Source organism: Delphinapterus leucas, chromosome 15 (assembly GCF_059928025.1).
Source record: "Delphinapterus leucas isolate spDelLeu-1000000601 "Yukka" chromosome 15, BTC_Dleu_Yukka2, whole genome shotgun sequence".
Taxonomy (NCBI): Eukaryota; Metazoa; Chordata; class Mammalia; order Artiodactyla; family Monodontidae; genus Delphinapterus; species Delphinapterus leucas.
Window position 1 is genome coordinate 8,614,660 of NC_143143.1, and position 27,723 is coordinate 8,642,382.

At 54.5% G+C, this 27,723-nt stretch overlaps 1 protein-coding gene and 1 long non-coding RNA gene across 3 annotated transcripts in view; one reads left to right on the forward strand and one right to left on the reverse strand.

Moving 5' to 3' along the window:
• The window catches only part of SRRM3 (serine/arginine repetitive matrix 3), a 32,226-nt gene extending 18,961 nt beyond the window's left edge, over window positions 1-13,265 (reverse strand). The window contains exons 1-2 of the mRNA XM_089895757.1: window positions 12,991-13,265; window positions 6,315-6,416 (exon numbers count right to left, since the gene is read on the reverse strand). Coding sequence (XP_089751883.1) covers window positions 6,315-6,416; window positions 12,991-13,223 — 335 coding nt within the window. The 5' untranslated portion in view covers window positions 13,224-13,265. The remainder of the gene's footprint in view (window positions 1-6,314; window positions 6,417-12,990) is intronic.
• Window positions 1-19,217, forward strand: part of LOC115803774 (uncharacterized) — a 34,575-nt gene extending 15,358 nt beyond the window's left edge. Inside the window, exons 2-3 of one of the 2 annotated variants that reach the window (XR_016387759.1) lie at window positions 788-13,904; window positions 18,112-19,217. This is a non-coding gene — a long non-coding RNA (uncharacterized LOC115803774). Of the gene's footprint in view, window positions 1-787; window positions 14,234-18,111 lie in introns of those variants that run through there. The other variant, XR_016387758.1, reaches the window with a different exon arrangement.
• Window positions 19,218-27,723: the final 8,506 nt, after the last annotated feature.

Below are 27,723 nucleotides of genomic sequence, written 5' to 3' on the forward strand. Positions count from 1 at the left end.
GAGCAAGGAAGGCAGATCACAGCTACAAGGTGAAAGGATTTTCAGGAACAAATCTGCAGCAGAGCACCCACTAAGCAGCTCTTGGAAGACTGAGTTTTGGATTTGAAAAAAAAAGAATGTAACCCATATCTGACAGGGTTGGCTAGCCTTGAGGCTCGTGTCAAGAATGTCATTTGGATCCCAAACACTATCCTGGCCCTGGCAGCCTAGAAGTCACACAGGTGTGATGGGAGGTGTTTCTGGGGTGATGGAGGCTCATGTCATTCCCCTGACCCTGCAGAGCCCGCACATCCCTTCATTCAAACCTCTCTGCTCTTCCCCGTGCTCCTCTTCCTGAAGCCAGTGGCCTCCTACTTCCCGTCCCTGAAATCTCCAACTCCTGGGCCTGTCCCAGGGCCCATTGCCCCCACACAGCCCTCAGCCCTACAAACGCCTGACACATAAATCACAGTCTTTAACAAAACTGAAGGGCGCCACAAACATCGTGTGGGTGAGCCAGTGGGAGGAGGAAGCTTCCGTTTATCCTAACACAAAAATGATGAAGGTTATTTACAAACTAAAACAGCTCAGTTTGGGCCCTGCCTTCTGCAGGAATCCTTCCTTGCCTCCTAATATCTAAGGTGGGTTAGCCACTGAATATAGGCCCTCGCTGGGCCCTCCTCGTTCTGCTGGCTGCACCCCTAGAGACATCTTTCCTTTATACCTCTGTCCCAGGGACAGAGCTCCCTGCCCTCTGCCCCATCCTCCCTCCCTGGGACCTTATCATTTGACCTCTCTCACTTTCCAGTCCTTTCTGGGAGGTTGACCTTGTCTGCTGGGAGCACCGGAAGACAGGCGTGAGGAGATCCAGGCTCAGGGAGATGCACAAGGTTTCAGAACCTTCTGGTAAGACTTTTCCTGGCAGTTCCAGGGGTATAAATGGGCCTATGCTGAGGCCTCTCTTGCTGGTTTTGTGCAGCTGGTACCCTTATGTCCACTTTGCAGGCTCTCCCAGGCCTAGAACACTGGGTTCTCCTGTCCTGACCTTCCTGGCTGATAACATCACTAATAAGAATGTTCTCTAATGTTTAGATGGCTCTCCACAGTTCAAATCCCACTCAGAACCAGTTCCTGATTTAGAGAAATTTGCACACCCCCACTTCAGAGATGAGAAAACTGAGGCCCAGAGAGGGAAAGGAACATGTCCTATTTTGGGGGACCTTTGATTAAGAATGTAAGTTCACCTATGCAATTGGCTTTGAGAATTCATTTGCAAACAGGACGGCCCTCGACTCTGCTGGCTGGGCTTCCCTGCTGTGGATGTTAGCTCAGCTGTCCCCTCCCTGCTCTGTAGACACAGTTGTGGGTGTGTGCACTGAATTCTAGATTTGTTTAGCATTTCCTGCTCTTAAGTTCACGTTTGTTAGTTAGTTTACTCCTCACCACGACGGTGGAATAGGCAGGGGAGGTGTTCCTCCCCTGTGACAGAAGGAACGGAACCCCACAGAGCTGACCAAAGTAAGCCCAGCTGGAGTCCACTGCAGAGGGACCAAGGGCAAATCGAGGTTGAACCCAGCACCGCAGGGAACACCTGTTGGACAGGCTTCCCAGGAAGGGCTCCGACCTGGGAAGAGACTGCGAGTCACACGCTCTTCCCTCCGACAGCAGTTTCGCTAATTAACTGGTCCTGTTTCCCATTTGCCAGGAGCCTAATGGCCAATTGACAGATGAATGAATCCAGACAGAAGAGGAGGAGGGTTCCAGGCAAAGGGGCTGCCCTCTCCGTTCACTCACTCAGCCTGTGTGCCAGGCCTGCCCGGGGCCGGAAGGAGGGGGCAGGGGTGGCAGGAACAAGGGCCTCTCCTGTAGCTCCTCATGGCACAGGGCAAAAATATGACAGGTGCATATGATACTAATCTAAGGCAGGTGCCGCGTGCTGTTCTGAACACTTTACATATATTTATCTCATTCAGTCATTTAATACTCAACAAGCCTCTGATGTAGGTATCATCACTGATATCCTCATAGCAAAAATATGAGGCATGGAGAGGTCACACTATGTATAAAATTAGACACATGGAAAAAAAAAAAACACTGGCATTTGCTCATTGTTTTAGGAAGTAGCATATGAATATTGTTTTCCAGAAACCCTCTCTCCCAAACATTTTGTTATATTACATAACTATGAAAACAATTATTCTTTTTTTTAAAGCATCCGGAGTAAACTTTAATGGTTCTGTGCCCTTGCAAACCAAGATGCAATATAATCTTGTGTCCATATGTGGGAGGGGCATTACATAGCGATGAGAACAATTATTCTTAAAGGTTGTCTATTAAAGTGAAACAAAGAACTGATAACAGACATCGAAGTAAAGAAAACATTGTATATATCCCAAAGAGGAGAAGATTTTACTTTTATCCCAGGAATAAAGTGGTTCTTAGAGGCAGCCTTGAATGATGGGGTATATTCGAACCCGTGCACAAGGGTGTTTCCGGCTGAGGGCCCAGGATGAGCAAAGGCGTGGAAGTGAGAACGTGCAGGACGTGGCTGCGAGCTGCCAGCAGGTTGGGCTGGCTACTGCGTGATACCGGGAGTGGGAAGCCAGGGTGGGTCTAGAGTGTGGAGAGCCTTGAGCGCCAGGCCAGGGAATCCAAATATGATTGCCTGGAGGGTGGGGACCCACAGAAGTTTTCTGGGGGCAAACTAGGACTCCCCACATGAATTGGTTTCCAGACAAAAGCATGTCCTCTCTCAGTGTCTCTGGGACCACACTCTCCATCACTTCTCTGCCAGATTAGAGTGCCAGCTGCCCCACTGTTCTCCCTGTGGTTTTACCCATCTGATCCATCTGCCAAAGGAGAAAGTCCCTAAATGCCTGTCTGACCACATCACACCTCTCAAGAGCCTTCCACTGGCTCCTACCATCTATGGGATCACACCCAGAACACTGCAGTATGCTGTTCTGGTGTCCAGTGTGGAGAGCAGACTGGAGGGGACTACTCCATGACCTCAGACTTCCAGCCTCCAGAACAGTGAAAAATACGTTTCTGTTGTAGATCAAGGCACCCAGTTTACGGTACTGTGTTATAGCAGCCCCGAGGTGCCTAAGACAGTGGTGGCTATCATCCAGTGGTGAGGTGCGTCTGCTGTGTGCCAGCCACTAATCCTCACGCTTACAGTCACTGTTTCAATTAATTTCCTCTGCAGTCCTTTGAGGATGGTACTAATATCTGCATTTTATAAATAAAGAACTGAAGGCCACAGAAATCAAGGACCTACCCAAGTCACACAGCTGGGGTGTGGTGGAGCTGGGATACAGAGCTCAGGGGGTTAATATTGAACTTAGAGGTTAAGACAGGTGGGGTGTCTGATGCCAGAGCACACACTTTCCCTCCACTAGCCTGTACTCTGAACTGAGAACTGAAGACCTGGTCGGATGCCAGGTCCACAGGAAGGCATATGACCAATCTGTCGCTAGCCCTCTGTCACCTCTCTGCCTCTGGCCTTGGGTTCAGCACCACAAACAACTCTTCCCAGCCCGGGAGTAATCCAGGCCACCATCACTGCTGCAGTCACTGTTTGCAACGCTATTTTCATACCATTTTGGCTGCGTGAGCTAGAAGAAGGCTTCTGGTCTCAACCCTTCCCTGTGTAAAGGAGGAAACTGAGGCTTTGGGGGAGATTGGGCAAACCTCACTGTTTTAGGCACCAGGGATACAGCAGTAAACAAAACTGGTAACGAACTTGTCCTCAATGTCTTCTAATATTCTAGCAGGATCCCAGGACCCTGCCAAGTCTATATTCTCCTCTGCTTCCAGAGCAGGAGTCCTCCTTGACTGTCAAGTCTTCCTGACACTGCCTCTTCCGAGGAACCCTTCCTGACCGACCACCCTAGCCTGTCTCTCTTCCCCCACCAAACACGCACAGAGCTTGAGACTAAGTCGTTCAAGTGGCCACATTGTTTCTTCTTGTTCACGGCTGCCAGTAATTCCTGGTTTCAGGTTGGAGGTTTGTGTTTCCACCCAGGGAGCAGGGGCAGTCTTTCCCTCCCCCCACCCCTGCCCCCCTCATAGCACCAGCGCAGGGGCCGGCATACAGCACAGACCTTCAAGGACTTTCCTTCTGATGATGGACACCGCAACCTCTCCATGACATCCTTCCTAATGTGCCCCAGTTCTTAAATGCATCATTCATTCATTCATTCATTCCAGGAAAGAGAAGATCAGGACTTCTGGAAAAGACTTGGGAGTCATCCACTACCAGGGCAGCGTTCCAGCTGGGGGATGGATGAGATTCCCCAGGAAGAAGAGGGAAGGGAGACCTGGGGGAGAGACCTGAGGACATGACAGATCCTTGGGGGGAGCCAACATCTGAGAAGTGGGCAGAAGTGAGGGAGGAGCAGAAGCCATCAGAGGGGTAGGAGGAAACTCACAAAGAACTGAATCTTGGAAGCCAGGGGGAAAAGCAGGTTTCCACTGGGGAAGTACAGTGGTGGCATGCACCAGAGAGAGGCCAGGCCTGCAGAGGAGCCTGGGCCATGCTAAGGAGGGCTCAGGCAGCCACGGCCCAAGCAGGTCACCGGAGTCATGGGGGCAAGAAGCCAGACCTCCATGGCTTAAGGAAGTGGAGACAACGTGTACCACGTGCTCTGCAGAAATGGGGTGGAAAAAGGAGAGACACGTGTGGGCTGGAAGCGGGAGGAGATAGCAGAGTTGAGGAAGGACGGGGAGTAGATTAAGTAGGAGCCCAGGAGAGGGCAGGCAGGATGGCAGGTTTGGGCTGGAGGGGCGGTTATCGCTGGAAGGACCCAGAGAAGGTGGCAAAGGTAGATTCCGGACGAGGCCTCCCGCCCTCACACTGGACGGAAGAGGAAAGGGTGGCTGATTTTCCAGAGGAGCCCTGGGGGGATCTGGGGGGACACAGGTCAGAAAGGCAGGACCTGGTGGGTTTGGAGGTGGTGCGGACAGCAGCGGGAGCATCTGGTTGTCGGGAAGTTTGAGAAGGGAAGGGAGGGAGGGGCTCGCCCTGCTGGGTGGTGGTGGGGACCTTCGGGCATCAGTGAGGTGGGCACAGCAGTTGTTGAGGGGTGCTGTGGGTTCTGGGAAGCTGGAGAGAAGGAGGTGGTGGTGGTATGACTTCTTCCCACCTCCGGGGAGGAGAGAGCAGGCCCGCTGAGCCAGGCTCCCCCAGATCACCCACGAGCCCCCTACAAACCCGAGGCTGCCGTGACTCTGCTTCTTCTTTTTTTCTTTTTTCTTTTTGGCCGCGCTGTGCAGCAGGTGGGATCTTAGTTTCCTGACCAGGGATCGAACCCGCGCCCCCTGCAGTGGAAGCACGTTGTCCTAACCAGTGGACCACCAGGGAAGTCCCCCTGACTCTGCTTATGTTCCTACTCAAGCCAGAGAGGTGAGGTTGAGTGGGGTTAGGAGGGGACACCCCAACCCGGGATCCCCCAGCAGTCCAGAATTTCTGCAGAAAGGGCTTCCCCGCTGCCCGTCGAGGTCCATCTACTCCTGGCATGCCGTTTGCCCTCAAGACAACGGCAACAGGAAAATCGCTCAGAAGGTGCTGCTGTCATTTTATTTTTGTGCCAGTAAAGGTGCACAGGGACTTAGGGACCCAGCAAGATGCTATCATCCAGCCATGCCTGGACACTTGCAGTCCCCGCCCTCCTATAGCAGCTGCTCCATTTCATATGGTTTTGAGTGGTTGACGGTTCTCCTGTAATCTGAGACAAAATCTGCCTCCCTATAACTTCCCTGTTTGATCCAAAGCCCACCCGGGGGGCCACAGCACCTCAGTGCTCCTCCTGTCCTGTGACAGCTGCAGAGATGTGACCGCCGCAGAGCCCATGTTCTCTGTACCCGATAAGCCTTTGGCTAAGCCAGCAATGGCATTGGTGCGTTAGTTCTTATTTTCCAGAGTCTGTGCTTGCTCTGGAGGCCACTTCATAGGTGGTAGTAGTTGGGGCAGAGGGACTAGCCTATCTGCCACTGACAACACGAGGGTGAGAACATTTCTCAAGTTCCTGATTCGCAGCCCAGGATTCCCTGAGCTGAGATCTGGGGTGCCTCCCCTACCGCTGGGCGATAGATAGAACCCAGGGCCCAGGGAGAGGGCCTCGGGGATGCCCAGGTGCCCAGCGGCTCCTGCTCGTGCCCCGGGCCAGGCCAGAGCTTCCAGTGGGCAAGACCCATGCCCTGTCCTCCTTCTCCTCTTTCTCCCCCCTCCAGCCCCGACCAACTTAGGGATCCCTGGGAAAGGCCCCTCTGGCCCCCAGCTGCTGCCTGAGCCTGCACTCTCCCTGTGCCCTGCCCACCCGGGCAGCACTCACATGTGGCCCCCAGGCCGGGCCTCCCTGGTGAGCATTCCCTCCTTCTCCATTAGCATCTGCCGGAAAGTCCTGACCTTCTGCCGGGTCTCCTCCTCTGAGTACCTGTGGGCCACAGGGAAGATGAGAACTGCTGTCTTGGGTTTGGTTTCCTCCCCACCTGCCCGCCCCCCAGCCCATCCCCCCAGCCCTCAGTCATGTGGGCACTTTCCAGCTTGCAACGACCTGTCCAAGGTCACACCACCACCAAGATTCTCAGTGCTGGGGAGGCTCAATGCCTACCCGTTTTGCACCAACTCAGCCAACCAATCAACTAAACAAACAAACTACCAGCCAAACAAACACATAAACTACAGGAAGTGTTGCTCCCAGAAGTGGGGAGACCCACCAGGGGAGACGGGGCCTTTCCTCCTGGCCCTCCCCCACCCCAGGGCAGGCCTCCCTCCCACGTCCAGGCTGCAGTCACTCTCTGGAGACATTTTAGGGGACAAGTGAGACCCGTGGCCTTGACACATACATGGCCTTTTCTGCTTTCCTGCTTCAAGGACCTCTGATCCTCACAATAGCCTGGGGAGATCCTCAGCGCATCCCCGCCTCTGCAAGGTCTAGGCTGCCAGGTGGCTGGCCCAGGATCCCAGGGGTAGATCCATTGCTTCCCAGCTTGGGATGGGGGGTGGATGGAGTCTGGGCCTTGGATGGAAGCTCCCGACTTCTCTACTCCGCTCTCCCTCCCTCCCTGAGGCTAGGGACCAAAGCCCAGAATTATCTACCCCTCATCCTTGTTCCCACACCCTGGGCTTGGTTGTAACCTCTCTCACACCACCACTGTGACAGATGTCCATGCTGCTCCCGGGGTGGGGGGGTTCTGTGCTCACCCAGCCCCCGGCCCTGTGCCCAGCACACGCAGCTGTACAGTGGATGCTGCTGGTTGAGTCTTGGGGTCCCAGGCTCCCACCCTCTCCCCTTCCTGGGCTGCAGGTCATCGTCCTGGACAGAAAATATGGTGACCAAATAGGAACCGAGGTCCCGTCTTCTTTGTCATCTGACCATCCACCCTCTGTGCACACAGCAGGCCCAGCCCGGCCCACTCAGCCTGTCCATGAAGATGGCACACTGTTCCCTCTCAGGGACCCCATCTCTTTTCTCCTTCCTTCCTCTCCTTCAGCAAGCATTTGGGATTGACCCTACCTTTCTGGAGAGCAATTTGGCAATTCTTTTCAAAAGGCTTAAAGAAAAATGAATACCGCTTTTGACTCATAAATTAACTTCCAGGTTTGCTCTGGGAAGTAACCGTGGCTAAGCACAAAGATGTGACTCATGGCATGTTTACAGCAGGATGGATTCCCCCCACCACCACCAGGTTAGGTGTCAATGTTTGTGTTTGTGTTTCCATAGCAAACTGAGCTTCCCGGTTCCTGGCAGGTGGTTCATGCGCTAGTCATCATCGTTGACTCCTGCACTGGCCTGGGAGTTCCCTGAGGGCAGGGACCTTGTCTGTCTGAATTGCTGTTGTGTCCTCAGCACCTGGCACCTTGCCTGCCACACGTGGCATCCAAAAATGTTTGATAAATGAGTAGATGGTGACGGAGAGGATTGAAGAGTTTGAAGGTGGAATTTTCATTTTGGAGAGATGGCTCTGGTGGCCATGTGGCTGGAGGAGAGGGAGGCCAGCCCTGGGCTACGGCAGGGGTTCAGGGGGGAGGTGCTGAGGTCAGAGCTAGAGAGTGGGCGTGAGGATGGAGGGGGAGAAGTGGACGAAATACCATCTGGTAGGGAGAATGGCTGGGACTCGGAACCGGTTGAATATGTCGGTAGGGGGGTTAGGAGAGGAACACTACCTACTTCTTAACCATGTGTCCCCTGACCCCCCGCTGGGGTGTCACCCTCTATAGGTTTGGGCACCTCTGCGGCCCACTGTAGGGAGGATTTTTTTTCACCATTTTAACCTTTTTTTCTTTTCTTTTTTTTAATTGACCTATTGTTGATTTACAATGTTGTGTTTCAGGTGTACAGCAAAGTGATTCAGTTATATATACACATATATATATTCTTTTTCAGCTTCTTTTCCCTTATAGGTTATTACAAAATATTGAGTAGAGCTCCCTGTGCTATACAGCAGGTCCTTCCTGGTTATCTATTTTATATATAGTAGTGTGTATATGTTAATCCCAATCTCCTAATTTATCCCTCCCCATAGGGAGGATGGAGTCCAGCCTGGCAGGGGGAGGAGCCCGTCTCTTCCAACCCCCCACCATTTCCGCAGGAGTGTGTGTGTCTCAGGTCCTGCTGTGCTGACACCACTGACCCAGCTTCACCAGCCCTGGGCCTTGGCTTGTAAGTGTCCACCTTGGTCCCTGTTTAGCATTCAGCTGGAGGTCCCTAGGCCTTGCTTGCTGGGCAGGACAGAGCCCTCGGTCACCGGGCTCTGAAGGAGGGAATCCCTCCTGCTGTAAACATCCCCTGAGTCACATCCTTGGTCCTTTTCTGAGCAGTGGAGGCTCAGAGGAACTGCTTCCATCTCACCTTCTCCTCAGGAGACCAGCTTGTCATTGTCACCAGCACAGAGAAAAACAGTACCGGCCCTTCAGCACTGCCAAGCCCCAAACTCAGAGACCCCTGGGAGGGAGACACCAGCTGGCTGGGCCATCGGCAGGGGGCCTGGGACCTGGCAGGGTCAGGAAGGAGGTGGACCGAGAGCCAGGCTGGGCCAGACCCCCAGCTGTGTGGGAGGGGCTTCAGGCCAGGGTCCAAGCCGCATGCCTGGGGATCTACAGAGCCCGTGAAGGCTGGGAGGTGGGAGCGAAGCCCAGGATTTCATGAAGACCCGGAGCAGGACGTGTGCAGGGACTTAGGGCTCATCCCAGAGCCGGCAGGTGCAAGGCGAGGTGACTGACGCCAGCACCTGCTGTTGGGGGGCCGCTGTTGCTGGACTGAACTGACTCAGTAGGACCCCTCTGTGTGCCGGGGTCTCTTGCTGGGAGAAGCTGGGGCCCAGGGAGGACATCTGGTTATTGGGCGAAGCGGTCTCAAGTGTGGCCACCACCTGGAGTCTCCTCTCCCCTCGCACCTCTCAGCTGAGGCCACAGGCATTACGAGGAGAGGCAGAAGAGCCAGGCCGTCCTGTTTTCGAATCCCAGCGCCCCCACGTTCTAGCTCTGTGACCTTGGACAAGTCCGCATACTTCTCTTAGCCTGAGCCTCTGTCTGTGAAGCGGGATAGTAACCTGCCTTTCAAGGCCGTCACAGGATTAAGGGAGATAATGCGTATAAAGCACCTTGTGCAGTGCCTGGCACGTAGTAGGTGCTCCATAAATGGAGTTGATTGAGGATTATTTGTCCCAGAGCTGTGGGGACAAAGGGTCTAGTCGTCCCAGGCACCCTGCCTTTTTCTACCCTAGACCCCTCCCAGGTCAGCGTGGTCCCGGGTCAGGAATCACCTGGGCCTCTCCCCTCTGCTCTCCCAGGAGGCAAAGGCTGAGGAGAGGGAGGCTGGTATCCAAATCACCCACTCCCTGAGGATGTGGCAGCACCTGCCAACTTAAGGCCACGCAGGAGTCCTGGCTGGCTAAAAGTCAAGGGCTTGGACAGGGGAAGCGGGTAGGCAGGGCAGGGCTGCCTGTCTCAGCGCCGCAGCCTACTGGCTCCGCTGCTTCCCAAGCCGATCTGGCTCCCTCATTGCCGCTTCACTCTTCAGGAAGGATGTGCCAAATTCATTTTTGCTTGGGGACTTCCTGGGTTGCCCTCTGGGGCTGGGGTGGGGGGAGGGGACAATGCATTTCTTTTTTAAATTTGGCTGCGTCGGGTCTTCACTGCTGCACGAGGGCTTTCTCCAGTTGCGGCGAGCTGGGGTTACTCTAAGTTGCAGTGCGTGGCTTCTCATTGCAGTGGCTTCTCTTGTTGCAGAGCACGGGCTCTAGGCGTGCGGGCTTCAGTAGTTGTGGCACGTGGACTCAGTAGTTGTGGCTCGCAGGCTGTAGAGCGCAGGCTCAGTAGTTGTGGCGCACAGGCTTACTTGCTCCGCGGCACGTGGGATCTTCCCGGCCCAGGGCTCGAACCTGTGTCCCCTGCATTGGCAGGTGGACACTTAACCACTACGCCACCAGGGAAGTCCCGACAATGCTTTTTTTTTTTTTTTTTTTTTGCGGTACGCGGGCCTCTCACTGTTGTGGCCTCTCCCGTTGCGGGGCACAGGCTCCGGACGCGCAGGCTCAGCGGCCATGGCTCACGGGCCCAGCCGCTCCGCGGCATGTGGGATCTTCCCGGACCGGGGCACGAACCCGTGTTCCCTGCATCGGCAGGCGAACTCTCAACCACTGCGCCACCAGGGAAGCCCTTTTTAAACTTTTTATTCTTATTTTCATTTATTTATTTATACCCCCACCACCCCCCCTCCGCCCCGGCTTGCGGGATCTTAGTTCCCTAAACAGGGATGGAAACCTGGGCCCTCAGCAGTGAAAGCGTGGAGTCCTAACCATTGGACGGCCAAGGAATTCCCAGAACAACTCCCTATTTAACAGGCCAGTAGCTGTGACTTGCCCAAGGTCACAGGCCAGGGCTGGAAGCCCGGACTGCTGGGCTCCAGAGTGGCTGTGCCCTCTACCGACCGCGCAGCCGCTAAGAGATGGGGAGGGGAGGTGGATGGTAACTTGAGAGCTAGCTTTGTGGGAGACTCCAGTCTAAGGACCACTTGGAGTGAGAGCTTGGGTGGGGGAAGGGCCCCTGACGGAACATTTGGAGGCCTGATGGGTGCTTCCTAGAGAAGCGTAAGTCCTTGATGCCAGGGGCCGGACACCAAGGACACGGCCAAATGCCGTCCCCCTCCACCGCTGCCCTCGTCGGATAATAAGCCTCCCAGTGCAGGGGGAGATCCAACCGGCGGGGTGGGGCGGTTGGGGAGGGAAGGCCCCTGAAAGGTTGGGGTTCTGTGAGGGGGAGGCCTTTCCGAAGGGGAAGGGGCTTAGGAAGGGGGCGGGGCCCTGTGACGGAGAAGGGGCGGGGCTCTGGGAGGGGAAAGGTGTGTTTTCCTAGAATGAAGCACGGAAGACTGGTTCTCTACTGTCCCAGTAATCCTGTTTCCCAGCCACTCCCACACTCCCTCCACTTTTCGAGTCTCCCAATTCAGCAGGAATTGCAGGTTTAATTAAGCTCTGGGACTTTCTCTGCAGAAGGATACTCCATTCCCCACCCGCTACTCCACCCTGCCCCTTGGGATCTCATTTCTTTGGCCACATCCACAGCTCATCAAACCTGTTTTCATTGCCAGCTGGAAGCCTCCTTTCTGTCTGTCTTCAGCAGCCTTCCACCCATCCATCCCTCTCTGCAGGGACCCTCCGCACCCCCACCTGGTCCCCACCTGGCAGTGAACACCAAGTCCCCGTGCCCCTTTCTTTTCCTACAAGTGGCCCTGCCTGGCAGCCTTGGCCCTGCCTTCCTGAGGGCCTTGGGTGGTGGTGACTATCTCTGTCTGAGCCTCAGTGTCTTCTGGGCTCCAAAGGGACAGTGAGCCTTGTCTTGGCTGCCTCTTAGGGAGCCCAGGAGGCCTGGATGAACAGACAAAGATGTGGTTTGGAAGGACTGCTGTCCACAGGCTGTCTGTCCCCATGTGGCTCCAGGCCCTAATGCACTGGGCATTTCTGATTTCTCAGCTCACTGACAGTGCAAGCCTGATGGGCGGGCCCTGCTCCCCACTTTGACTCCCTCAACAGCCGGCCCAGTAGTTTCAAAGTACTCAGGGCAGATGCAAAATGGAGGCTTGGGAATACCAGCTTTCTTTGGAGCTGCACAGATGGGAATGGCTTTGTTCTCTGTTTCTTTGCCTCCAGCTCCACGTGTGAGGGCTGTCCTGTCTCCACTGGATTTTCAGGGGGAGGTCCCTAAATCCTTACTGATTAATGCGCAACCCCTCCTTCTCAGCCTGACGAACTCCTACACGTGCTTCAAGGCCCATTCAAATGTCTTCTCTCATAATCTCCCCTCTGAGCTCCTGAAGCACTTGACCCTCTCCTGTCCTGTCCTATAACCATGATTCTAATCTGTCTTATGGTGGAGTTGGTTGTTAACATGTTTGTTTCCCTTCTGAGATGGGGAAGGAATAGGGGCTGGAAGGGTGGTCTTTGAGGAAGTGACTCTGATTCGGCTCTGGGGTCCACCGTTGCCCAGAACAGTGCCTGGCACACTTGTGTGCCCCTGTGATTGGTTCTGAGCTAGATAGGGTGAAACCTAAGCTTCCAGGGTGGGATTTCTTTGCTGAAACCACAGGCAGCCCTCACACATAGTAGGGGCCCACTGTGCTTTCTTGCCTGGCTGCAGCATCTGCTTGGCAGAGACCAGGCATCTCGATCCACCCATTTTATAGAAGGGGAAACTGAGGCTTTGATTTATCATTGATGTTTACAGGCCTCTCTCCTGCACTGGGCTGGATATTTCTGGAAGGCATGGACTGTGTCTCCTTGGCTTCCGCGAATCTGAGTCCAGGTCAGAGCTTGACATAGAGCAGGAGTTCAAGATGGCTTATTGGTAGAATAAACTAATAAATGAATGAAAGTTCGGCTGGGCTTGCAATGGTTCAGATTCTGACCTTACAGGCTCCCGGGTCCCAACGCTGGCTCCGCCCCGGCACCGCCCTTGGTTCCCTCCACGCCCCCAGTGCCCCGCCCCGGCCCCGCCCCGTCCCGACTCACCCCTGCTCCTCCATCATCTCCTGCAGCTCCATGCACTTGAGCTCCACGCGCCGCTTGCGCTCGTGGTCCAGGATCTCGCGGTGCGCGCGCTTCACTAGGCCGGGCTCCGCGGCGCGCAGCTCCTCCTCCGCCCGCGGCCAGGCCCCCGACGAAGCGCCCGGCTGCGGAAAGCCGTTCGCCGCGTCGGGCGGGGACGGCATGCTGGCGGCCCCGTTGTTCACTGTGGAGGACATGGTGGCTGCTCCCGGAGCTGCTGGCCTCGGCCCTGCGGGGTAGAAAGAGACACCCGGCGGGATGGTCACTTCTCGGGCACCTGCTAAGCTCCTCTCGGCGCGGGTTAATCCTGGAGATTTAAAGGACCACTCACGGCTCTAATCCGCTTCGCCTCATGCTGCAGAGCCGGGCTGGTGGCAGGTTTGCACCTTTGGGTCACACCCCAGGGCATGAGGGGGAATCGGACGGACATTGGGCTTTCCCCATCTGTAAGGTGGGTGGATTCAGGCCGGACTAGATGGGCTCTAAGTAACCTTCTCAAATCCAGGGACCTAGTACCACTCAGGACAACCCTCTCTGCCTTGTACCAATGCCTGGCTCCTGCCTGCCTGGCCCCTGCCTGCACGCCTGCTGGCAGCTCCCCAGGCAACCAAGTCGGTCTCTGGGGAAATTTGTTGGTTTTATTCTTGTTTTTCCTTCAGGCTCAGTTTAACACCCCCCTCTCGCTCCCCAGTGCCCATTCTCCTGGCTCTGGCCCCTGGAGTCACAGACCGCATGTGTTCCCCCCTCCCAGGCTGCTCTGGGAGAGCCCTGCCGAGACGGGAAGATGGAACCTTCTCCAGGCTCAACTCCATTCCCACCTCAGTTGCAGTTTTCAGTTCCCGCTTGGATTTGGCTAACTTTTCCAAAGTCCATTCCAGGTAGGGGCCTGATTGAAGCCCACAGGACTGTCCCCTCCTTTGCTCTGGGAACACTGCTTCTGAGGATGTGACCAAAAGTGGCACTGACATGAACTCTCCAGGCAGCCACATCCTCCTGCCAGCTTGGGATGGGGTAGGAGGCAGCATGGCTTGGGAGGTGAGAAGCTGTTGGCTTCATGCTAGACCCAAAGTAGAGCATGTGCCTACATGCACCCTGCGCATGTATAAACGCGCGTGCGCGCGCACACACACACACACACACACACACACACACACACACACACACACACACACACACACACACACACACACACACACACACACACACACACACCCAAGGACTTATCTTAGCAGAGGGGAGGCACCTCCTGAGCTATTTCCATTTCCTTTCTCCAAGGCTCTGCTAGTTGCTAAGCAACAGGGAGGCCTCCTTCCCAGGGAGTGGGATGGGAGGGAGGGAAGGGGTGGAGGGAGGTGAGAAGAGAAGGAACTGGGCATGTCTGGACATCCCAGATGGGGCCCTCCTTCGGTACAACCCCCCTGCCCAAACACATACTCCCCTCGCTGGCCTCAGAGTGCTGGGGGGTGAGGGGTGTTCAGAGCCGCGGAGTCTGAAAGGCAGAGAAGAGAAGGGGACTGTGAGAGGGAAAAGGCTCTGAAGGGGACAGTGGCAGGAGGTGACAGTGGTAATGAGGACACAAGCCCCTTTCATATGTCCACCCCCACATGTCTGAGTTCTAGGTCAGGCTTCTCCACTCCTTGTTTTGTGACCCTGACGATGTCACTGCTCCTGTCTGAGCCTTTGTTCCCGACCTGTGCCTGGGAGCGTCATCCAGATTCTTCAGAAGAGGAGGGCTCTCGGGGATTTACGGAGCAAAGCTGTTCTTCTAACTCTGCTTCCCGTCTGTCCCCAGCCCAGCCCTGCACCCCAGCTCCACCAGGCCTTCTCCTAGGGTGCCCCACAGGCATCACCCACTCACCAAGCCCCACACAAAGCTCTGGGATCCCTGCTTGCTACCTGCCTTGGCTCCAGTGCATAGCTTACAGCCTCCAGCCAGGGACACGCATGGAGCTTGGAGAACCCCATTGTCCTGGCCTGCCACAGCTCACCAGCGTCAAGTTTGGTCCCTCACTCCCTCTGCTCAACTTTGCTCACATTTATCCATCTCCTCCTCTCTCGTTACCGCCTCAGTTCAAGCCTCTCCCTGTGGTCCACTCTGGCCTCAGCATCCTGTCTGTCACCCCCTCCCCAACCTCTTTCTGTTCATCTTCCATCAGCAACCTGGGAGATTGGTCCAGGAGCAAGTCAGCAAATCATGCCCTGATTAACAGCCTCTAGTGGCTTCCTGTCACTCTGGCTTCAAGTCGTGACATGGCCTGTCTCCTGGACTAGCCGTCCCCTGCTGCTCCCACACAGATTCTCCAACCCTCTTGCATCCAGGCCTTTCCCCCTGCTGCTCCCTTTCCCTGGGATGCTCTGCACCTGACTCCTGCATGACCTCAAAATCACTGCTCACAGGCCTCCCCACTTTCTGGAAGCTCCCCCTCCCCGCTCTGGCTGGTGTGACCCTCCTGGAGCTCTAGCCACTCACTGTTTCACTGTGGGCACACAGGTCTGGCTCCCCCTGAGGACTGAGGGCAGTTTCGCCTCAACTCCTAGGGCCAGCAAAGTGCCTGAAACATGTGGAGCCCAGCGCCCTGGGGTAGAACAAGGAGGAGGCAAAAAGGGAGGTGGGACAGAGGAATGCTGGGCAGTCCTTGATACAGCCTGCAAGACCCCTTTGCATTTTGCCTTAGGCTATCTTACAACTTCATCCCTTGCCACACCTCATCCTGTAGCCAACATCCAGCCCCTCAGCCTGGGTCATCTGTCCCCAAACATGTGCTCTCACTCCTTTGTGCCTTTGCCCATGCGGTTCCCCTGTGCTGGAATTCCATTTCCTCTTCTGTCCACCTGGGGAACTCCGGCACAGCCTTCTGGGCCCAGCCCAAATGTCACCTCCTCTGGGAAGCCTTCCCTGCTTTTGAGGAAGGATGAGTCATTCCCTCCTTGTGCCCCCACAGCTTTTGTCCTCATCTCTTTAGATACTGAGGCTCAATTTATTGTTTGCATCTGACCACTGTTCTAGCCCTTTGAGTGAAGGGGACCATCCGTTCATTCTGGCTCCCCAGAGCCTACCCAGCACCTGGCAACTCAGGAGGTGCACTGAGGGTGTGGGGACAAAGTGCTTGGGTCCCAGTGAGAGCCCGTGGAGCCAGGTTCTGAGTAATGCTGCTCTGCATGCTTTCCCTCTGATGTGGGAGAGGCTCCCCAGCCTAGAACTTGGCCTGAGCTCCTGAGGGCAGGGGAGGGGAAGCTGGTGGGAGCAGTTCTGAATGCACTCAGATCTCCAGACCCTGAGAAATCCTATCCCTGGCACTGGGAGAATGCCTGGGTAAGATGGCTAGGCTGCTGAAGGCAGTCTTTCAGGAGTGACTGAAGGAAAGGAGAGGAATGTGATGACAGAGGGCAGATGCTGTCTGGATTTTCACTAGGACAGACGGTGGATTCTAGCAATTTCACCTGCTGATGGAGGGTGCCAGGCAGGAATCAGAGGCACGTTGTTGAAAGAATGACCCCTGAACCCCTAGAGGAGAGCCCAGGACCCTAAGAACAAGTCATTGCACACTGAGCCCACTTCTTTCCAAGTCAGGGTTGCTGGACCAGCAGACCAGGGAGTTAGTGACTACAGGCACCGAGTCTCTCTGGGGGGTATCTGATATTATCTATTACGGAATCCTTGTGAGATCTCATAAGAAGAAAGAGACATTGTGCTGGTGGGAACTAATATTCTGTACTGTTTTATTTGGTGGATAGATTAACCTGTGCTCAAAGGGAGCTGATTAATGGGTCAATGTCACATTAGATGGGGGTATGTAGTGGAAGACCACAGGGCTCTGTCCTCACCCGCCTCTGATCCGATATGTTCACCACTGACTGGATGGAACTCTGATAACCTGATGACCAGACTCACTGAGGATACCACTTGAGAAGGCTCATAAATTCAGAGTCAGAATCTGAAAGGACTCAACAGACCGAAAAGATGGAAGGAGTCTAAGAAGGTGAAGCAGGATAGTGAGAAATGCCACATCCTGAAGCTGGGTCCCAAATTAACTTTCTAAAATTGGAATGAGGTAGACATACTTTAGAAGCACCATATTTAGGAAGGATTTAGGGGTTTTCAGTGGTCACAGGCTCAATTTGAGTCAGTATCATGATGTGGCTGCCAAAAGTACATGCCATCTTAGGCTACATCAACAAAAATACGTCTAGAATGGGGAGGTGATGATAAGAATATCCAAGCGGTCAGAATCGCAATCTTCAGATACTTGAAGGATTGTAGAGGATTTAGGCCAAACCTGGCTGAATCTGTTGGGAAGCTTGTTAGAAGTAGGTTGGGTTGGGCTTCCCTGGTGGTGCAGTGGTTAAGAATCTGCCTGCCAATGCAGGGGACACAGGTTCTAAGCCCTGGTCCGGGAAGATTCCCACATGCTGCAGAGCAACTAATCCCGTGAGCCACAACTACTGAGCCCATGTGCCACAACTACTGAAGCCCGCATGCCTACAGCCTGTGCTCCGCAACAAGAGAAGCCACCGCAATGAGAAGCCTGTGCACCACAACGAAAGAGTAGCCCCCGCTCGCTGCAACTAGAGTAAAGCCCGCGCACAGCAACAAAGACCCAAAGCAGCCAAAAATAAATAAAATAAATAAGTAAATTTATTTAATAAAAGAGAAGTAGGTTGGGTCGCCAGATTTGGCAAATAAAAATACAGGATGCACAGTTAAATTAATTTGGATTTCATGAATTTCGTATTTGGGACATCCTTATACTAAAAGAAAATTATTCATTGTTTTTCTGAAATTCAAATTAAACTGGGTGTCTTGTATTTTATATGTGATTCCTACCTAGACCTACTGAATCAAAATCTCTGGGGGTGAAATTGTCAGTGTTCCCGAGGTGATTCTGATATAGACCATCTGTGGACCAGCAATTGGGAGCCGGTTTTACAGCAGCCGTTCTCAAATCTTATTAGGCAGCAGAGTCACCTGGAGGGCTTGTTAAACCATAGATGACTGGTCTACCCCTGAAATCTCTGATTGGGTAGATCTGGGGTGGGCTCTGAGAATTTGCATTTCTAACAATGAGAATTTGCATTTCTAACAAGTTTCACCTGTGCTGGACCTTGACCCACACTGAAGGGAGCAAACCCCTAGCCAATCTGGGTGTTTCCAGAAGACAAAGCCAGGACTCCTGCCGAGAAGTCATCTTGAGTGGACTTCAGCTAAGTCCAAGGTAGGATTTTTTCCCCTAACAATCAAAACTTAAAAAAAACTAAGCAGTTCATCCCAGGATGAGTGAGTTCCCCATTACAGGAACTACTCAAATAGGAGCTAAACTATTATATTCACACAACAAACACTCCCCCAGCAACAAATGCTGGAGATTTGGAGACAAGCAAGACCCCATCCTGACCCTCTGGCAGCTCACAGGCTAGTTTGGGAAACCAGTAGTTATCGCGGTGTAGTGTGATAAGAGAGAATTTGAGGAGTGTCTGCATCTCCGCCTGTTTGGTCAGGGCAGGCTTCCCAGAAGGGGTGAGAGGGGCTGGAGACAGGGACACCAGAGCAGCTGGGCCCTGGCCGGGATTCAAGAAATAAATGGACAGACTGGGCAGGACTGTTGGCGGACTGGGTGTGGGGTGGAGGGAGGCACCTTGGATAACACTGGGTCTCTGGCTTGGGCGGCCAGGGGGATGGTGTAGACATTTACTGTGATGGGGAATATGGAGGGCAAACTGGGCTGTGTTAAGGGTGAGGGGCTTCTGGGGGCCAAGCAGGCAGCTATGAGGTCTGGAGACATAACACTGACCCTGACTTGTTAAGGTCTTTGGGGACATTGGTGTTGTGTCTCTTTGGAGGCAGGGTGGCCCATGGGAAGTCTCTTCTTGACCCCTGATTGGCTGTGAGACCCTGAGCGAGCCTCTTCCCATCTCTGGACCCTGGTTTTCCCAGTGGACAATGAGAGACTGGACTCAAAGACCTCAAAAAGGTCTTCTGCTCTGGAAATCTAGGTAATACTGACTATGTATATATACCGCCAAGCCTTCAGCCCACCTCCTTCCTGCTGCTGTAGCCAGTGGCCAGGACCACACCAGTTCCCCCCAGAGCTCAGCCTGAGGCTGTCCCCAGCACTGGGTCAGGTCCCAAGGGCAGGCCCAGATGCTGGGCCAGTCAAACCCATGCGCAGATTAAGTCATGAATTTAATGCTGTCTGACTGGGTGGGCGGCGGGGGGGGGGGGGGGGGGGCGGCGGGGTTGCATCTCCCCTTCTGACAGCCAGGAAGTGGTTAAAGGGCCATAGCCCTGACTTCCAAGCCTCACTCCTGAGTCCTTGGGCTTGCCTCCTTCCCTCAATCCCAAGCCTGGGTCCCCTGAGCAGGCCTGGCTGAGGACAGGATGGAACACAGTCTGGCTGCCAGTACCTGCAAGTCCAGTCCTGCTGGTAGAGATTAATTGAAGGGGAAATAGCCCATCTGTACTGCAGGGTCCAGCCTGCTGACAGGCACAGAGGCCTCTCAGCTAATGAGATCATCACTAACCTCGGGGCTCAGAGGGGTAGGACGCTAAGGGTGGTAGTGACTGGACCAGGTCTGGGGAGAGGGGACAGTGGACCACATATGTGTCTGAGAAGGAGACTGGGTCGTGCCACGGGGAACATGGTTTGAGGCGGGGAGACAGGGCCGTGCTCTTTGGGAACTCATGAGCTGAGTGGCCTTGATCGTGTGGCTTAAACTATGGGCCTCAGTTTCCTTGCCTGTGAATTGGAACTAATAATAGCACCCTCCTCGTACGGTTGTGGTAAATGACGAATGCATGTGAAATGCTAGCACAGTGCCTGGCACACAATGAATGTCCCATAAATGGTGATGATTATTTGTCAGTGGTGACTGTCCTCTTTTGGACATGGTGGGGGTGAGGAGTCCTTGGACATCCATGTGAAGGTGTCCAGACGGCTGAGCTCTGGGTCTGATTGGGGGATGTCATCACATAGCTGGGGACTGAGACCCAAGGGTAAGCAGGGTTGTTGATTGTGGAGGGAGGAGAGGGCAGAGGCCGGAGCCCAGGGCAAGGATGACCTGGGCCACCTTTCCCCATCGCCACTGGCCTCAGCAAACCCCTCCCAACTCACTTTCAGTGTCTCAGCCTCCAGCCCCCATGGCACCAAACCAGGGGCCCCCTTTGCTCCTGGGGCTCAGGAGCCTGTCTCCCCCAGGGGCAGCACTCACTCCCCTGGGGGCTCCTTTTCCCACCCCTGCCTGTCAGAGACCCACCTACCCGGTGATGATGTCAGGACTCGGGGCCTCTGCACCCTCAAAGGTACAGGTTCCTACAACTTCAAGTAAACTCTTGACCTGTGGTCATACACAATTTAACCACCTTCTTGCCACTAAGGTCCCTCTGCTGCTCCCGCTGGCTCAGGAACAAGGAGCACTGGGTTGGGAATCAGAAGATTTGAGCTTGAATTCTGGTTATACCAGTTCTCCCTGGGTGATCAGGGAATGTCACCAAACCTCCCCAGCCTCAGTTTTCTCATCTGTAAAATGGGGACAATACTCCCTAGCTCATAAGGTGGTGGGATTGTTCATTCTTTCAGTGACAAGCTTGTTATGAAGACAGATCCTGATTACCCCTCACCCCCCACCCCCCAATGCTACAGGAGCAAAAACGAGACCATGGAGGGTCTACCTTTGCCTGCGATGGTCAGGGAAGGCTTCACAAAGGCAAGGGTGTTTACACTGGTCCTTTGAAGGATGAGTCTAAGGAAGGGGGAGTCCAAGCAGGGGACGGCACGGGTTGAAGGCAAGGGTACGGCGAGGTCCAGGGACCTGGGATTAAGAGGGTCAGGGTGGAGTGGGATGCATGATGGAGAGCAGCCTTCCCGTGAAGTTGGGGACTACTAACACAGGGTGAGCCCGCCCAGAGAAAAAGCTCAGTGTGGGGAGAGGGGGTGGGGAGGGACATGCCTCCGGAGTTTCCTGGAGGAGAGAGTTCTTTGTAACTGTCAGAAACGTGATGGAACTGACAAACACACGTGAAACCAGGCACTTAGCTTGTGAAACTAAGTCTGGGTCTTTGTAAAAATAAGTGTGTAACAGCAATGGTTTTGTCAAGATATTTTATGAAGCTGGCAAAGAAAACCCATCTCCACTGTGTCCAAGGAATCTGGGTGTGCCCCTTCCCCACCCCAGTCCCTGCCCTGAAGCCAGGCTGTACTCCTGACAACAGGGGATGTGTCCCCAGAGCACCCTGGGGAGGGGGCTCTCCTGTCAACTCCTCCCTTTCCCGGGGGGACCCTTCTCCAGACCTCCAGCCCATGAACACAAGCGTGGGGAGGTGGCAAAGGTAATCAGGTCATGGCTGGAACAAACTAGAAGCCCTCCCTGTGCTCCCTGCCCAAGGGGGTGTGGCTGGGGAGTAAGGGCCACAGGACTGGGAGATGGCCCCTCAGCTCTAGGGGCAGGTCACTCATTCATGTCACAGCTATTTGGTGAGTGGCCAGTCTGAGGCTCACCAGAGGAGATGCAGGGGGAGAAGCACTGTGAGGTAGCAAGATAAGTGCTGGGATGGTAGACATGCAGCAGAGACATCAACTGAGCTGGAATGTGTTTGGGGAGGATCAAAGCTGGGAGGTCTTCCTGGAGGAGGACTCTTGAAGCGTAAGTAGGAGCTGATAGATGTAGAAGGGGAGGAAGGATGTCTTGCACAGAGTGTGGGGCATGTGGGAAGAAGATTTGGAGAGGAAAAAAGGAAGAGCATGGGCTCATGCACAGGTAGGCAGAGTGGGCCAGGAGGGGCTGGAGGAGCTAGGCCCACACCCTGCAGGCAATCGGGAGCCAGTGAAGGCTGCTGAGCTGGGGAGGTCACAGTCAGCTTTGCATTTCAAAAAGATCTCTCTTGCTGCCTGGTGCCCTCGATTTTGGTGGCCTCTGCCCTGGAGAAAGGTCTGCCTCTCAGAGATAGCCCGGTCCACATTAACCAAGACAGATCTGTACGGATCAGCAAGTGAGAGAAGAGCCAGGCTGGGTTCAAATCAATTACTATGTGCCCTAAAGTGACTTGACCTCTGTGCTCAGTTTCCTCATTTGTAAAATGGGGTTAATATAAGTACCCCCACCATTAGGGGTGAAGGAATTAACATATGTACAGTGCAGCAGTGCCCAGGAATGTAGTAAGTTCTGTGTTAACCCTTAGTGTTAACTGTTAGTACTACTCATAAACAACGCCAGCTAGTCTAAACCACTACAGGCATGAGTTAACCAGGAAGACGTATAGATCGGTATAAATCAGAACACATAAGGTAGATAATGTACCAAATCAGTGCCAACTTGTGAAGACTAGTAGATACCAACCCCCACGGACCCATAGAGACCAGTATTCGCGGGTCAGAAGATGCTGCGGGGAGAGGCCTGGGAGGAAGGCGCTCGGCAGGCCGGCAGAGAGAGGATTAGCAGAGCAAGCTTCCCCCTGCCTTCTTGGAGTCTCTCTCAGGAGGCGCTGGCACTGCTGTTCGTTACCCAACCCTCGAGAAGACGTTGCAGTGGGGAGGGAGAAAGCTGAAAGCCTTCTTTTCAATTATTCAGCATCCGGAGCTTCCTGCCGCCCGGATGGAGCCGGAGGAAGGCCCTGGCCAGAGCCCCCGGCTGGGTCTGGCTGGGCTAGGGGGAGGGCTGGTTGCAGGAGGGACGGGCAGCCTGGCCTGCACACAGCCTGGGCCTGCTCCTGCCCTTCCTCCCCGATGCCCCCAGCCCTGGGCTGCGGGGTTTGGCGGGGGGGGGGGGGCAGCCGTGCCTGGGCAGGCTTGGAGCTATCCCCTTCCCTGCGGACCCAGACTGTGCTGTGGAACGGAGGTGGGGGCGGGCTGGCCCAGTTCCCAGAGCCAAGGTGGGGTGTCTGGGGGTAGGCAAGGGAGGGAGGGCCTGTCCACTGTCCACAGGAGAAAGCCAGGCAGCTTAGCTGGCACCTGTGTCCTGGGCAACCTGTCCAGCCCCCTGTACGTCAGAAACACGGCACTCGGCTTCACCCAAGAACATGCTGGCCCAGACTGCTCCCTTTGCCTGGAATGCCCTTCCCCTTCCATTCATCTTGTAGTACGCGGCTCAAGCATCACCTCCTCTGTGAAGCTCTCCCTGACCTCCACTGTGGGATATGCCTCCATGCTGCTTCCAGAGCCTTACCTTCTGGTTACCACTCTCAGTGTTCCCCTTGTCCTGCTGTGACTATTTGCTCCCTAGCCGAGTGAGGGCTTTCCAAGGGCAGCGACTGGGCTGTGTCCATCTTTGTGTCCCTACCGCCTAGCACAGAGCTTGGCACAAAGCAGCCATCTGTGAATATTTATTGAAACCTGGCTTGTGTTTGCACTGACGGGGAGCTCACTACTTATTTTTTTAACCACCTCCATCTCTGGGGACCTCAGTGGGAAAGGTCCCTGGTTACCACTCTCAATATGCCCAGACTTGATGTGTGTTAATATTTGCAAAGGCCACATTGTCATATACTTTGTAAGCCCTGGAGTCCAGCTCTGTCATTGAATGGATAGGAAGGACTCACCTGGCACCTAGGTTCCTGCGCATCAAGCCAGGGCCCTGTCTTTATTCCTGTTGGCTCTGATTTGGGTTCCCAGAGCAGAGGATCTGGATGGCAGGTCCCCAGGGACAAAGAGGCCTCAGCTGTCTGCTCCCTACAGAGGGGCCCACAGTATAGGCAATATAGCCTAAGTGAGACCAGTGCAGCCCACTGCAGCCCAGGACAGGCCATAGAGGAACCAAGAATTCAGACTGGATACATCAGGGAACCCACAGACCAATGCAGACCAGTATTCTAGACCAGTGGAATAGAGCAGAACACACAGTACTGGTCATTGAAAATAATACAGACCAGTTGAACTCAGGAGGCAGCCTGTATAGACCAGTACTGATATCAAACAGCAAGCAGTGTTTTAGTCTCCCCTCCCCTGCGTTCTGGTGGAACAAAGGAATCCCTGCACCCGCTCAGCCCACTCTGTTCCTTTTTAGGGCCCTCTGGCCTTCAGGGAGCTGTAGCCTTCCAGCTAGGGAGCAGGCAGCTTCCCTGTGGTTGCCTGAGCTCCAGTGGAGATTTGGGATTGCGGGGAGAAGACTGCGAAAGAACATTTTCATGGCTGAGCTGTCACTGATGGCCTGGGCTGCCAGGGAGGTGGTGATCTCTCTGTCCTGGGGAGGGGCCAAGCCAGATGGCCTTGGGGAGGTGTCTTAGAGAGAACCACCTAGGTGTCATGCTTTCTGAGGACTCTCCCAAGCTGGCCTCTAGGGCTGAGGCTGGAGTAAAATCAGAGGGGCCCTGTGCTGCCATCAGCTTCATTACGTCCTTTACCCACTTCTCCTCCCGGAAAAGATCAGACCCACCCGGGTTCACACCCGGGAGCTGGGCTGAGGAAGGGGAAGATGGGCTAGAAGCTGTATGACCAGATTTCTTTCCCTTTTCAGGTTTCAGTTTCCCCATCTGGACTAAGTGCCAGGGCCTGGTTACTAGTGGGGCCAGGGTAGGGCTGGGCTCTGAGTCCCTGGCAGCCCAACACTTGGAAGAATCCAAGTTGGGTGGTGATGTGCCTGCCCTCCCAGGAGCTATCAGCAGGAAGGGTGTGTGCTGGACAGACAGACAAGCCCCTTCCACCCGCTGGGGAGGGTGAAGTGGGGAGACAGGGCAGCTGCCTCCACTGCCCACACAATCTCATTATGGAAAATTCCCTCTATTGACTCAGCTTTAATCAGGCAGGCTGCCCTGGGCTTCCCCCCCACCAGGTTTCTGCTGGGCTGGGTGAGATCAAAGAGAGAGCCGGGCTGGGGGCTAGAGCCTCATCTGCCATTCCCATCGATCCAGATGCGCCTCTTGTTGCTAGGCAACAGTCTCCAGTCTCTCCCGGTCCTTCCTCCCCCAGGGGCGGCAGGATCGGGCAGTAAAGGGGGAGAGAGACCCCACGTTCATTCTCTAGCTCTCCCCTTACCAAGCTAGAGATCTCTGTCACCAAGCCGGGAGCCCTCTTCCTGCCCAGGAAGGGCCCCCCATCCTGGGAACTTGACCCTCCCACCAAAACAGACCCCTTTTCTCCCCTCACATTTGTATTCATCTCCAGAATACTCGAAATCCACACCTCCTATGTCCCATGTAAGCACTCTATCAGGAAGACAGGCCAGGGATTCACCAGAGAGGGGAAGGGACCCTTGGGGGTGTGGGGTAGGAGTCAGTGAAAAAGTCCAGATGGGGCTGCAGGCTACCGTCTTCCAGCCCAGCATTGGACTGGATGTGGGAATCATGTAATCTTGAGAGAATGGCACTGAAGACAAATTCACACTCTCAGTTTTGAGTGGGTTGGCTTTTTTTCTTTTTTCTTTTTCCAAAACGTAGGATGCATTTCATAGTAGTTTTTTCTTTTTTGTTTCAAGTGCTATAATTTAAAACTGTAAGTTGTATTTTAAAACAGGCATAAAAATGTACTGTGGGTTTTGGGGGCTGTAATTGACTAAATAATGCAGATCATTTTATCACAGTTTAATATTTTGCATATTTGATCTACCCTATACTGCTCATCTTTCTCTTTTTAAAAAACTGAGTGTGTGCAAGTCATCCCCACAGTTGTTATGTGGTGACCTACTTATATCGTGGCTTATTTAGGATTTTAAGGTCTCTCCCCTCTCTGAGGTCTTTACAGTCCTTGGGGATGGAAAGTATCTCACTCTTACCTCTGGTCCCTCATCAGACCTTTTTGTAAAAAATGCAGCTAAGGGATAGGAAGAGTTGATGCACTTCCCAAAGCATAAAGACCCAGAACTCAGGAGTCTAGGACCCAGCCCTGAGAGCTGCTGGGAGATGCACAGTCCCTGGGCAGCCGTCCTGGTGCCCTCGGTCCTGCCACTGCCTGCCACCTGCTCCCCCCAGCTCCACAGCGCAATGACAATTCCTCTCTGCCTCCCCTGCCCAGACCCAGTCACACACTCCAACTCTGAGAGGCATAGCTTTCCAGGGTCCTTGACAAATGGTAACCAATTAATGTCAATTAATCTGATTAGCCTAAATAGTTAATTAAGCAGTTAATTAACAACATCATTGACAATAACCTATGGCTCCCGAGGGATTGTGGGTGGGCGGTAGGAATGGCAGGGGGCGGGGGCCCTCCTTGCTCTGGGAAGAGGCGAGCCCCTTAAGTTCAGGTTGAGAGTGGGGGGCTACTCGTGCAGCTGTGGCCTCTCTGAGTCTCTGCCTTGCTCTGCCATCAGGCCCAGAATCTTCATCAGGGCCTCCGACCCCACCCCGGCCACAAACCCTTCCCCGGCCCCTGACCAGGTTTGAGAGGGTCTCATTTCTATGAGAAAGGCTGAATCTCAGCACAGCAGAGGACGGAGAAAGGCCTCCTGTTTGGGAAGTTGTTCCACCCCAAAATCCTAGCGAGGAGTCCCTGCCCCGGCTGCCATCCCAACCCCCCGCCCAGACCGCGCACCTCATAGCCTACCACCCCCACCAGGGCCATGGACTTTCCCAAGCTGCAGAGCAGCCCTGGAGGGGACTTGTCATCCTGAAGCCCAGATGAGGAAACAGCACCTCTCATATGCCAGGCCCTGTGCTTGCACTGAGCACCAGCAACGATAATCAGCCCAGGGCGGCTGCCCTCGAGGAGCTCCTCGTCTGGGGCGCTACAGAACAGCGCAGCCTGCTGCGTCTTAGCTGCGTGGTGCCGGCGGTGCTAACCACCTCTCTGTGCCTCAACACCCTCTGCCGTGTCCTGGCTCCGTCACGAGATGTTGTGAGGACTAAATGAGTCAGGACACATGAAGCCCTTGGAGCGGTGCCAGTCACACGGGAGATTCCAAATGGTTACCGAGGGAGATGGAAGGGTAAGCAACCATCAGGGCAGAGTATAAAAGCGGCTGAGAAAGAGGTGGTCCCAGGCACCTGGGGGCACACAGGGGGAGCTTGGAACGAGGCATCGCACAAAAGACGCGGGAGTAGAGGCTGAAGGTCAAGGAGGTAGAGGAAGAGGGAAGAAGGGCATCTAGGCAAAGGGAACAGCATCTGCAAAGCAATGAGGCACCAATTCTCCCTGCTAGCATGGGTAGTCACTGGGGAGCTTTCAAAAATCCTGACCTCCCAGGTCCTACACTCAGATTCTGAATGGGTGGGTCCCAGGAACCTGCTGTTCATGGACTGTTTTGGAAATACCAAGGCAGGTAGGTACTCTGCACCTAGAGACCGTGGCTGCCGTGGTTTCTGGGTGTCCCAGGCTGGGAGGAGCAGAGCTGCAACAGGGGAGGCCCCAGGCCATGTGACCCATGTCCCGAAAGCATACCGCAGGCCCCCCTGTTCTCTCCATCTGTCCAATCATGCTCGCCCTTCACGGGTGACCTTCCTGAAACAGCTCTGGCCGTGTGCTTACCTGCTGGAAACATCCCTTGGTTTCTCTGCTGCCTTCAGGAGAAAGGCCAGACTCCCCTGACTGGCGTTAAGGCGCCTCACGAGGCCTCCCTCTCCAGCCTGCTCCTCTGTTCCTTGGACTCTCCAGCCACACTATTCCCTAAGTGCTGGGGCTCTTTTCTCCTCCATGACTCTGCTCATGCCTGTTCTGTTCCTTCTGGCCAGAAATTCCCTTCCCCTTTTTCTCCCCCTGGCAAACCTGTACTCATCCTATGAGGACCATCTGTGATGCTGGCTCCAAAGTCAATCAGGCAGGCAACTACCCACCCCCAAAC